This window comes from Sitophilus oryzae, unplaced genomic scaffold (assembly GCF_002938485.1).
Source record: "Sitophilus oryzae breed Bouriz unplaced genomic scaffold, Soryzae_2.0 scaffold_179_pilon_pilon, whole genome shotgun sequence".
NCBI classification, from domain to species: domain Eukaryota; kingdom Metazoa; phylum Arthropoda; class Insecta; order Coleoptera; family Curculionidae; genus Sitophilus; species Sitophilus oryzae.
In genome coordinates this window covers 10811289-10823652 of record NW_022146501.1, presented here as the reverse complement: position 1 = coordinate 10823652, position 12364 = coordinate 10811289, and the positions used below count along the sequence as shown (strand labels likewise).

At 33.8% G+C, this 12364-nt stretch overlaps 1 protein-coding gene across 2 annotated transcripts in view; it reads right to left on the bottom strand.

Moving 5' to 3' along the window:
* The window catches only part of LOC115882914 (ecdysone-induced protein 74EF), a 274754-nt gene that overhangs the window by 48727 nt on the left and 213663 nt on the right, over window positions 1–12364 (bottom strand). For both annotated transcript variants that reach the window (XM_030901181.1, XM_030901182.1), the window contains one exon: window positions 11739–11855. In XM_030901181.1, coding sequence (XP_030757041.1) covers window positions 11739–11855 — 117 coding nt within the window. The remainder of the gene's footprint in view (window positions 1–11738; window positions 11856–12364) is intronic.

Here is a 12364-nt window from a genome sequence, read left to right as displayed (position 1 = left end):
TTAGTTTCTCAAAAGTTAAATACCTGTAGTTAACTGCTCTCCGTTAAACTCTGTTAAACTGCAGTGGTAATGTTTTAAAAAAAACGCAACAAGACGCTAACATGGTTAGCATCTTAGTTGGTTATTCAATATTCATATTTCATCATGGTTAGCGAAACGCGTATCCAGTGCAAAAATAAAGTGTTTTGGTGTATTTCGGTGAATTAGTGTTTTATTTTGCAACATAGAATTGATACTGTTAAGCCAGGGAGAAGAATTTCCATTAAAATGGGGGAAATATTAAAAAACTGAAGAATCACGACAAGCATTACTTCCAGCTAAAAGTGAATCCATTTACCAAAAGGAATATAAAAACACCTGTTTTGGGACAGAAAAATATTTTAGCAGGGAATGTCGATGAAACTGTTCTCTTGTAAATTTATTATACCTGTGTAAATAAATTATTAGAGGAGTTTATTTTCATTTTATATTATTACTTAAAATCTCTATTGTATTATATAACTTACTGCAACCTACTAAAAGGTAGAGGAAATTATGGCATCATAATTCTCGTTAATAATGTGCCAAGGGAGTTATGTTATAAGTTATAACTCTATTTATGGTTAGCGGAACCAAGACTAGTGTGGGACTGTGTGCGTGCTCTGAATACATTGGGCGGACGTAGCACTGTTACGTTGACCAAGGTGCCAGGGCACGAGGGTCACAAGGGTAACGAAAAGGCAGATGAAAGGGCCAAGCAAGGCTCATCAATGCCATTCATAGGCTCAGAACCTTTCTGCGGCGTTGCAAAGGCGGTCACGAGAATGGCCACGGAACGATGGGTGGCCAACAAATCTCTAGAATGGTGGAGAAACTCACCAGGGCAGAGACAGGCGAAAAGGTTCATTGTAGAACATTTGCCAAAATTCACGGTAGACTTGATAAGCAAGGACAGAAAGACAGTCAAAGCTGTAGTAGGTCTACTAACAGGGCATTGTAAGCTAAATAGGCATCTAAAGCTGATGGGATTGACAGACGAAGCTATGTGTAGGTTCTGCCAATCTGAAGAAGAAACGTCAGAACACATTTTATGTCGGTGTGACAGCCTGGCAAATGTGCGGTTCCCGGTAATAGGCAATGATAGGCCATTGCCAAGGAGCTAAATGGAGGGTTCAGTCTCCAAGTTGCTAAACTTTGTGAAAAGGATAGGACTGGAGAATGTAATCTAAGGATCTGAAGAGGACCACAATAGATCTGAGAAGGTCGCAGTGGATCAGGCCGAAAGCCACCTCTAAGAATCTAATCTAATCTAGCGGAACCAAGATGATTTAAGTTTATATTAATTCAGTAAGAAATAAAAGTAGATAATGTGACTTTCAAAACTTTAAACAGTCAATGATATCAACATTACCTATATGTAGTTGTAAGTAAACTAATGATATAAACTTGTCATGAAATATGGAATTATAATATGTAAGTGGATCTTTGCAATATTACATCTATTCACTCTCAAATTGACATATACATCGCTACGTGCCATTTGCCTCTCGACAGCTGAAGAGATTTACGAATTCGTTGCCCAAAAAGGTTTACTTAAGGCCCTTTCACTGTTTTTCGATGAAATGCGCAAATAACAATCACACGTGCCGGCCGCGACAGCTGCCCATACGTCATTCTTGTTATTCGCCATTGTGCAAAAGGGTTAAATCACACATATTTCGGACAGACGGTACATAATAATCTTGGAGAGGGGCCGGTGTTTACCATAGGCACTCTCGTTTTGCAGAAATGGTAAATACGACGGCACGGGTAAATATAGTTTTCGAGGGATTACTGTAGGTATTAAATTGCTGTATTTTTCGGAAAAATTGCTATCTTTTCGAGTTTTTACAGGTTTTTTATTAACTTGTAATGTTCGTGTATAAATTGTTGGTTTAGCGTTTCAAAATTTGAAAATACACACGTTAAAATGGTCTAGAGGACAAAGTTAAAATTTCGCGTTATCTGAGCTCTTTATGTCGAAGAGTAAAATTATCTATACTAATATATAAAATCCTTAAGTGACTGACTCACTGATTAATCACGATCCTGCTCAAACCACTCAACGTAAGAAGCTCAATTTTGGCATACAGGTTGATTCTAGGGTGTAGAGGTTCGACAAGAAGGGATTTTTCGAAATTCTAATTCCAAGGGGGTGAAACCACCCCTCAAATATTACAATATTTTTTATTTAAAAAACGGTCAAGTTTCCGAAAAAACGCTTAAACACGTATATTTTATTTTGTTTTTTTACATATTTTAAGATTTTTTAAAAATGTATACAGGGTGTTTTGAAAAATCTGAGCATTGATTAATCACGATCCTGTTTAAGTAAAGCGCTTGACGTAAAAAGCTGATTTTTGGAAAACGGATTGACTTTAGGGTGTAGAGGTTCGATAAGAAGGGATTTTTCGAAACTCGAATTCTAAGGGGGTGACACCACCCCTCAAATATTAGAATATTTTTTATTTAAAAACCGGGGAGTTTTTCGGAAAAACTATTAAACACGTATCTTTTATTTTGTTGTTTTACATATATTAAGATTTTTAAAAATTTATACAGGGTGTTTCATAAAATATGACCATTGGGCAATCACGATTCTGTTTAAACTGCTTGACGTTTAAAGCTGATTTTTGGAAACGGGTTGACTGTGGGCTCTATTTAAGTACCTTTTTATATCTCTTTTGTTATCGCAGTAGTTTTTTCAAATCTACCCCTAAGGAGGTGAAATGGGGTGAAAATAATTTTTATCTTTCATATTTAGTAACTGCCAAAATATAATAATATCGCCATATTGTTTTTTCTCATGCTGACATAAATGTGAGAACATTTTATCCAGTTTGTATATTAATGGAAATTCTTGCTTTGCTTTATAATCACCATTACAAATGATTAATTCGACGCGAACGAAGTCGTGGGTACACGTTAGTTTACTATATTTTGTGATATATTATCTTACTATCTCATCTCTAGTTATTTTGTCTATTCCAGGGGCAAGCAATCAACATTTATTTCAAGAAATCCTTTTGTTCAAATAGTAAATAAATAAACAAAACAAATAAAGAAACTATCAATAAAAGACAAAAGGAAGAGACACGAAAAAAGACCAGAAATCCGTTAAATTTGCCACCCCATCGCCCGGCCAGTAGAGGAACAGGAACCAAAGGTCAGCGAAAAAATAAAAAAGGTCAGGAAAAAAGGCACTATTAATCCTCTACCGGACTAACGGATGGTCAGGGGATGGTCAAGGGGGTTGAGGGAATGGCACGTCGGAGCAGCGGCACCCTTGTTCCGAACTGTCGAATAAATAAATCAAAACAATCCCCCTTTAGCGGGCAGCGAGCGTTGAATTTCTTATGCAAATTGCGAAATGAAAACTTACGGTCGGGCATTCTCACTACATCGAAAAATATTGGACAAGTGGAAAGGACGGACAAAGTAGGTACGTGTACGAGGGGTTGTTTGAAATTAAGTAAACTATAGTCCGTCTAGAATGTATCCGGAATTTTATATTTTATATAATATTATGATCCGTCAAGAAAAATTGTGGTTAAAAATCAAAAATTGATTGTTTTATAAGCTAAATATTAAGCTTTCTCTATGGATACAACGATACAACTGACTATCGCAAGCTGTTGCTAGGATATTCTATTAAATTTATTGTTGCAAAACCATGGACATATTTGGCGCCGGAATTTAAATTTCCCGCTGGGGATTCAGGTGGTAGCTCTGCTGTAAAAAATGTCAAATTGCCACATTTATTTATTTATTTCCAAGACACTGTCATTCGTTTTGACACTTAGTTTTTTATTACGAGTTTTTGGTTTAAATGAATTGTATTGTGAAACTTTAAGCTTAAACATTTTTACTACCAGATTTTACAGTCGAACATTGTTCTTTTAAGAACTTTTGTTAGTGCGAAGTATACAAGATAGCTTAATAGCCGTTGCAAAAAAACTCATTGCTACTTTATTAGAATATTTTGAACGGGAAAGCGGTAATAATGGCCCGTTATGTCCCTTAAGTGTCGTTAAGGAGGTGAGTTTTGTTGATATAAATAATAACTGTTCTTATATTTATAATTAATTTATATTTGGTTCCTAAAATATTTTAATTTAAAAGAAAATATATAAAAGTGGGCAACGCTGTGTCGGTCAAATAACGTGATTAACGTTATTCGGTATCTATAGCTACCAGTTTTGAAAAAGATTTTTAAGGTTCATCGTAATCTGTTGTTCAGTTTTAAAATTTTCGCAAGAAGCAAAACTACAGTATTATCTCTAAAAACAGTATGAACGTACGTCTAACGTCTACATGCAGTTATAGCAGCCAGGGCAATGAATAATAAGTATTAGGTTATATTTTAGATTTTTTTTCTGTTGGTATGCTTGGTTGTTACAGTTATATTATCTTTAATATCGTTAAGATCTGTTAAGGCGGGCGGCAACTGCGAGCGAAACTAAAAACTAAACTAAGCCAAGCGAAGATAAGGTTTGTAAAAATCAGCTCCCATACTTTTAAATGCACTAGCGGCCACTTGAGCGAAACTAAACGAAAATATATGAACGAAGATTCAAGTCGTAGTTTAGTTTCGCTCGTTTTCGACAGGTTCCAGCGATTAATTCTATGATAGCAGAGACACAATACGAAAACGCCAAACTAACTTAGCTGACTACTAAGCAAAAATCGTTCCCAGTGGCCGATGAAACTTATTTTAGTTTAGTTACCGTTTCTATTTATATTCTTAGCTTAGTTTAGTTTCGCTCGCAGTGACCGCCTGCCTTTATTGTTATGAATATCTTAAACCCAAGACTGGATTGCTACACTTTAACGTTTTTTTTTAATTTAGTATAGAGCATGTAATACAGCCCCAATATAACATTATAACAATATTCACCATAACCAGCAACCTCGTTATATTAATAAATAATATAACAAAGTAATTATAATTGAAAAAATTGCAAATTATTGGTGGCAAGTTCATTTCGCTCTTAAAAGACATGTTTTGACATGAGACAAGAAACAAGATGCTCAGAAGACATGGGCCTAATCAAAAATTACGGTTTTAGGAAAACTTGCTTATGAAATTATTGCACAGGGTATTTTAAAATTAGGGCAAAAAACAAGCCTTCGATTAACTCTGTATAGTAAACCAAATACTAAACATTTTAAAAAACTGAGTTCACGAATTAAATTTGCTATTATTATGTACAGGGTGACTCGAATTCGACGCTCATCATTGGGATTTCGGAAAACGTAAGAGATACAGGATCGGTTAAATGGAGGCAAAGTCGCGCAATTTGATGCTCAATAAAATGCCGTATTGCATTTTTTTTTGCATAAAATATTCTGGTGATGAAATTTTCTGTACGAAACGTCGGCAAATATCAAAGTGACTATATATAGTGTTTTAAGAGTGATGAAAGGATTTAATTAAATTGAAAAAAAATCAGGTCCGTATTTAAAAAAATTAAGTTGATGATGGTCGCCAAAAGCCGAAACGTCAGAGTCAATATTTAATCACACAGAGTTATAGAACAGAAAAAGTGGCCATGAAAATGTGTTTTTCATTTTAAGTTATCTTAAAAAATAAAGCCAGGAAACAATAGAAAACAAAATTGAAAATTCCGTTTTTTTTTCGAATATATTCGGAAGTATTCGGAGTTTTTCAAATTGCAATACGGGCATTTTATTGAGCATCAAATTGCGCAACTTTGCGCCCATTTAACCGATTCTGTATCTCTTACGGTTTCCGCAATCCCAATGATGAGCGTCGAATTCGAGCCACCCTGTACAGTTTGCAAAAAAATTCATGAAAATTGGGATAAAAATAAAAAAATATAACACTTTAAATTTGACGACATTTTTTCCGTCGGGTTTACGTAATAGTAAAGGTATCAGGCAAAACATCAGAAAAGTAACAGAAAAACTACAGAAAACAGCGTTACTATAACGTCATTGTCACGTAAGACGTACATGACAAAAGACCGCTAAATTTAAAGATCTCCCCCTGTACGTTATCTATCCATCGAAAAAAATCCGCAAGCAACTTCTCCAACGGTCAACATACGTAACGACATAATCGTGAACCATCCTTGTCCAGTCGCCCAAACAATTTACCGTCCTTCGTAACCCTTTCAACCACCCCTATTCTTCGCCTGGTCGCCATCAACCACCTTAACCCCTGACGCTCATCCTCCAAGACATAAAAGGATGATTAATGGTTTGCGGGGCCAGGAAGGTCACTGCAACCCTAGCCTTAACGCGAACAAAGAACAAAGACGGCGACTTCTTCCTTCTCGGAAGGGACAGGTTTTTTCGGTGAACTTAACTGGACAATACTGGACATTTAAAGGGACCCGCGAACGACGAAGGGGTGAGGGGAGGGGGTAAGTGTTGTTTACCGTGGCCGCGTGAGAGAAAATAGAGGACAGGAGAGGAAGGGAGGTCGCAATAGCGGAACTAATGATTGGACAGGTTTCTTCGTCATGCCAGTTAATGTCGTTTATGTTTTTTTTTTCGTTCTTTTAATATTGGAAAGAGAAAAGGGTTTGATTGTAATTAATCAAACGATGTTTGTGGGAAAATTGATAAATAGACACTGACTGATAAAATTCTATAAATTTTATAAACAGGGTGACTCTTAAATAAGCGCAAATATTTTAGGGGTAGTATATTTTGACCCCAGAAACACGATGAGATATTTTTCGCGAATTTTTTTTTGAAAAGTTGGAATTTTTGAATTAAAAAAGTTTCCAATTTTTTTAGTTTTTAGTTAAAAACCATAATTTTTTAATAATATGGCAACATAGGTAGTAGATTAATATATTTTTTTTAATTTTAAAAGTAAAATAACTCGGTTATTTTTGAATTATTATTTGAAGAGATTTGAAGAAAATATGTTTCTTTTATCGAGATTTACCAGACCTGAAAATAATTGCACTTATTTAAAACTGACCTTGTATATTGTGTCAAAATAAGTCAATGTTTATTGTTCGATCTTTTATTGAAAATTGTGCATTTTCTTTTAAGTTTGCCTGTATAACTTAGAAAACTTTTTATAACCGCCTATTCACCGCAATTACAGAAAAAATCTGGCGGCTCTCAAAATTTTTTATAAATAAATCAAATTTTTTAAATTTTGAAACTTGAGTAACTCGGTTATTTTATATATTTGAAAAACGGTAAAGAAAAAAATGTTTCTTTGAAAAGCCCTGAAAATATTTGCGCTTATGTAAGACTCACCCTGTATAGTTATTATTCACAAAAAATAGTATGTTGTATATCTAGTAGGAAAAGAAAATATTCCCCGACTAACGTAAAAAATAAGACAGGCAATACGGAAGAATTAATGAAAAGACATGAATGGTGGACATCATAGATAAATGAAACAAGTTTAGATTGCAAAGTGCCCATAAGGACAATATAAACACTATTTGTCGCTATTCTTGCAACGGTCGCGACCCAAAACTTTTGAAAATTTCGGAGCAGTTCGGCTTTTTCCGGAATTATATCGCCAAATATTGTTTATTCAAATTTATTATGATTTTCGTTTAATTTTATAAATAAAATACAGTGTGTTGCATACAAGAAACTTTATTTTATATAAGGACGCATGTATGAAATACCTATGAAACACTGGAAACCGAAGTTATGCCACGATCCACGATGGTTTTTGCAGTTCACAGTTCACAGCACATCTTTTTAAGTTTTTAATGCCACTTTTTCACAATTATCCCCGATTGGAGTAAATAAAACTTGAATTAAACTCACAAGATAGCAATAATTACTTTGAAAATGGACGCTATAAACACTTTTCGGAATTTCTTTAATGAGAGAGGTTTAAGATTTTGAAAGATTATCATGATTTTTGATGATTCTGACTTTGACAAGAGAAAATTATTTCTGTTTTTGTTAGGCCGTTGTTCTTAGCGTTCTTAGCGATAGCAGCGCCAGATCGCGTATAACGGTCGCGACCCAAAATAATTTCGCGCCCTAAAATTTTTACGGGCTTTCCAATCTAAACTTGTTGCATTTATCTATGGGTGACATTTACAAAGATCAATATTTCCTTAAAGTTATTTACCGTTTCTTGGCAACAACTAGACGTAAGAAAATGTTAATCTTTTTTTCAAAAATATTATCAAAAATGTCAATATTTCTGAAGCATTTCTCAGAAATCATTTTGATTTGTAATTAAAAAGAAAAATTTGTGGGAAAGTATATTACGCAGGCACTCTAACCTATCAAAAACTTACAGATTATTTTTTTTCTGTGGAGGTTGAAAAATGTATGTATATTTTCAAATATTTTCATATAAAAACTCAACACCTACCGTTGCTTAATATTTACTTAATGTTAAATAACATTGTTAAAAATCTATATGCATAATATGAAATGGTCAGTCTTAACATGGCGATGCAACAAAATTATATACAATGCATTGACGCATTTCCTGCAAGGAATTACATTTTTTTCGATTTTTTATTACCCCATTTAAATGCTATTAATAATATATATGATAAAAATATAAACTTTAAATCAAGGTGGACGTCATATTTTATCAATTACTACATATTATTTTTATTTATATACTCTGTTTTTTTTTCAGGTAAGATTTCGACAGACGATGACAGAAGAAAAGCAGATGACGTCCCATACCAATCTATTTATTTTACTAAAAAAGTTTCTAATATTTTTTAATTTAACTATGGATGGGTTTAAATATAAATCCGTTATACGTCGTCTCTTGTTGTTTTTAACCAGTTTTATTGGTTTATTTCAAAAATGACAGATCATATCTCAATTTTATTGGTTTGACGGAAAGATGAACGACAAACGGACGCCGATGCGTATGAACACGCCTTTATATTGTTGAGGCTTGTCAAAGTCTTGCCAAATTATAGGTTATAATTTTGTGTCAACTTATGTCTAATATTTGTATTTGTACATAAGTTATATTGATAAATATAGTAATAAATGCGGGAAGTTTCTTGAAGCTTGAAAGTAAGAAATAGTTTTTTTTTATATTTTTTTTGGTATATGGTGTTTTGTTCTTGTTTGTTTTATATTAATACATACCGTTTTTTTAAAATAACTCGATTATATTTTTTCAGTTTTATACAGTTTTTTTCACAATATTTTGAAGTAATCACTTATCAGTCAAATTTTAAATATATTAATTTCCTGTTATGCATTCCAACTGCACCAACAAACTACTTTGAAATTAAAATGGCAGACACATATATCACTGTCATGGATATTGTCGTTGGACAGACTATATAACAGCACACGGTAGTGGGGTAGAACATGTATAATTTCAAATAAAAGTGTTATGTCACCTTTTCCTTATTTTCTGATTTTCACAACTATATCATGTTTCGCATAGTTATATAACTTCCTATGTAAAATTTTTCCGTTTTTCCTATGTAAAATGTTTCGTGCTGATTCTAATAAAAAGCTCTTGAGCCAAATTAGACAAAGAAAATAAAATCCTTCTGCTCTGAGTGTCAGCCCACCAAAGAATAGAAGGTAGTGAAAAAGCGAAAGATATAGCTAGAAAAGGATCGAATACTCCACTAACTGGAAGTGAAAACCAACTTAATGCAGAAATCAAGAACTTGGAAGACTCCATCCGTAACCCGGAATGGAAATTCTCCAACGGTCTAAGACACTTGAAGAAATTTCTCACGATACTGTCTAAGACACTTGAAGAAATTTCTCACGATACTGTCTCCTCACTGACCACCATAGTAGACTAAAGCCAAGAACTTTGGAGCTAGCATTTTTAATAGGTATATAGTATACAAAATTAATATAAAAAAAGAAAATTCGTTAAAACATTTTTTCCTAACCCCCATTGTTAACAACCCCTTTTACCTAACATATCCAATTACACCCATTACACCCCATTTTCCCGATTTACAACCAACTGACCACCACAGTACTCTAACCGTCGATGTCCACCGAAAAAAGTTCCTTCTTAAATCGAGAAAGGGAATAAAAGCTTGACCACTGGCTATTCCTTTCAAACTTGTTCTTCCACATTTACCAGATTTAAATAAACCCTCATACAGCTAGCTGGCTAGCTCCTCTTAATAGTTTAATTCGTTTCTTTATATTTTTTGTCGGTGTAGTTTAGTATTTCCCACACTCAATATACCGACATGTTCCGAGGTAAAAATAAGTTTCTAGAAACCGGCTGTATTGGAATGAGTGACCGGATGGCACAGTGGACAATGTCCAGTTTTTGTCCGTTCTCATAATCTAGAATCAAGCTAGAAAAATATTAAATAATCAGGTCTTTGATAGAACCCTATTTTTTAAGCTTGTCGGGGTTTATTTGGGATAGTTTTCAAAAGGGTCATAGTGAAGTTTCGTCAAAGAAATTAGATTTCGACTGGTAGAATTAATTGGCATGTTTCGTGTTTTTAATTTTCAATATTATGCTGATTTCAACTGGATTGCTTCTACATTGTCTACTGATTTGTGATTTATTGGCATCAGAGTGATTTAAGGAACTCCACTAAGAAGTTTCTTAACAAGAACAAAACCGGGAACATCAAAACAAGAGAAAGAGTAACCAGGTAGTTATAAACAATGTCTATACTTCTGTGATGGATTCATCTCTTCAAAAAAGTCTTATACCAGGTGCTTATGAATGCGGTGGGTTGTATACTGGAGAGATAAAGCATGCTTTAATCAGGGATTACCAAAATGGTCCATGTGGACCCCAAAAGTCCACGGCACGATGCAAGTTTCCATGGGTAGATTTAATTTTCACATTTTTTGACGAGTTTTGGGAATATCATAGTAATGTAACAGCAGAGTGTTCATTAAAACCAGTAAAATTTTGAAAGTGGTTTACGAGAAAAAAAATTGGGAAGCTCTGCTTTAAATGTACGTACTAAATATCTTTAGATAGGCAACAATATAAAGTAACTTTTTTACCGGTGAATTAAACAAAGAAAATGGGAAAAACACTGGCTAAAAGTAATTTAAAAGTATCGGCATTTTTAAGGGGTTTTGAAAATATTTTTATCACATTTTTTATTTGTAATATTTATGAAGATATTTACTAAAATAATTCGATTATGTGGTGATAAATATGGCATCTGGCATATTGAAAATAATTTGGTTTTAATTTTTGAGGCTTGTTCTTGTTGGCGTTGATCTTTGTTAAATCAGACTTATATCAGTCTTTTAATAACGCCACAATTATAATGAAAGAAGCGATAGCCTCTAAAAGAAAAATAAAAGAGGCTTTTTAATACAATCCAATAAAAATGCATGTATTGCGCATGCATCTGTAGATGTTAATAATGTATGGCAATCGCTTCTTTGTATAGACGTAGCTGTTTTAAAAAACTAAAGTTCTCGAATAGTTGAATTTAGATATTTTAAATAGTTTTTTTCTTTATTCTTTGTATTTTTTTGCTTCCGACGACGGAAAGAGATAAACTTTCCGAAACGTTAAGCATTTTTTGTTCGTTAGGCAAATTGGTATATCTGTAAACCTAAAAGTAGTTTCTGTTTGGTTTAACGTAGCAACGTTTACAAAAAATAACTATTTTATTTTGTAGATTTTTTTGCAGTGGCGAAATAAACCCATATAGGATTTTTTGGAGAGATGAATCCGCCACATAGGTATAGACATTTTTTAGTCTTATATCGTATAGTCAGGTTATATCACCCTATATAATAATTATGTTTCGAATTACCTGTTGATGTAGGATATACGGCCTTTCTTCGAGCGTAGTCGCACAGCGACGGATGCTGTAAATCGTTCCGTTGTCTGGACAGTAATTGGTGTAAATAGTTGTTCTGCTCCTTATCAACTGCAAAAAAAGAAAAGGAAACTGTAATAACATGAACGTAATGGATCCTAATGCAAATAAAATATCTTAAAGAAAAAATTATTGCTTTCGAAGAAAAAAATACATCTCATTATTCCTCGTACGACTTCAGTAGCAAATGCTTTGCCGTGGGACGGATGAAAATGATACGAAAAACACTTTCGCAAGAACGACTATAGAATTCGGTCCGGAAACGTTCCGTTTCCTTGACCCACTTGGCAACGTTGCAACGCAGCTAGTAATTGTTGTTATTGTCGCGACCCGCGGCCATTGGAAGGTGAATATTATTATTTCTTTTCCTCTTCTCGCAATTAGCACACAGATGCACGATACAATAGTTCTTCTTGGCCAAGATGCAAATACAATTGAAAAACGTTCACAGGGAAACGAAATACCTAGATACATTATTTTATGGGAAGCTAGATTCTGCCAGCGACTTCGTCCGCATAGAAAAGTTCTAGTGCTTAGTAATATTTCATGGTTCTAGACTC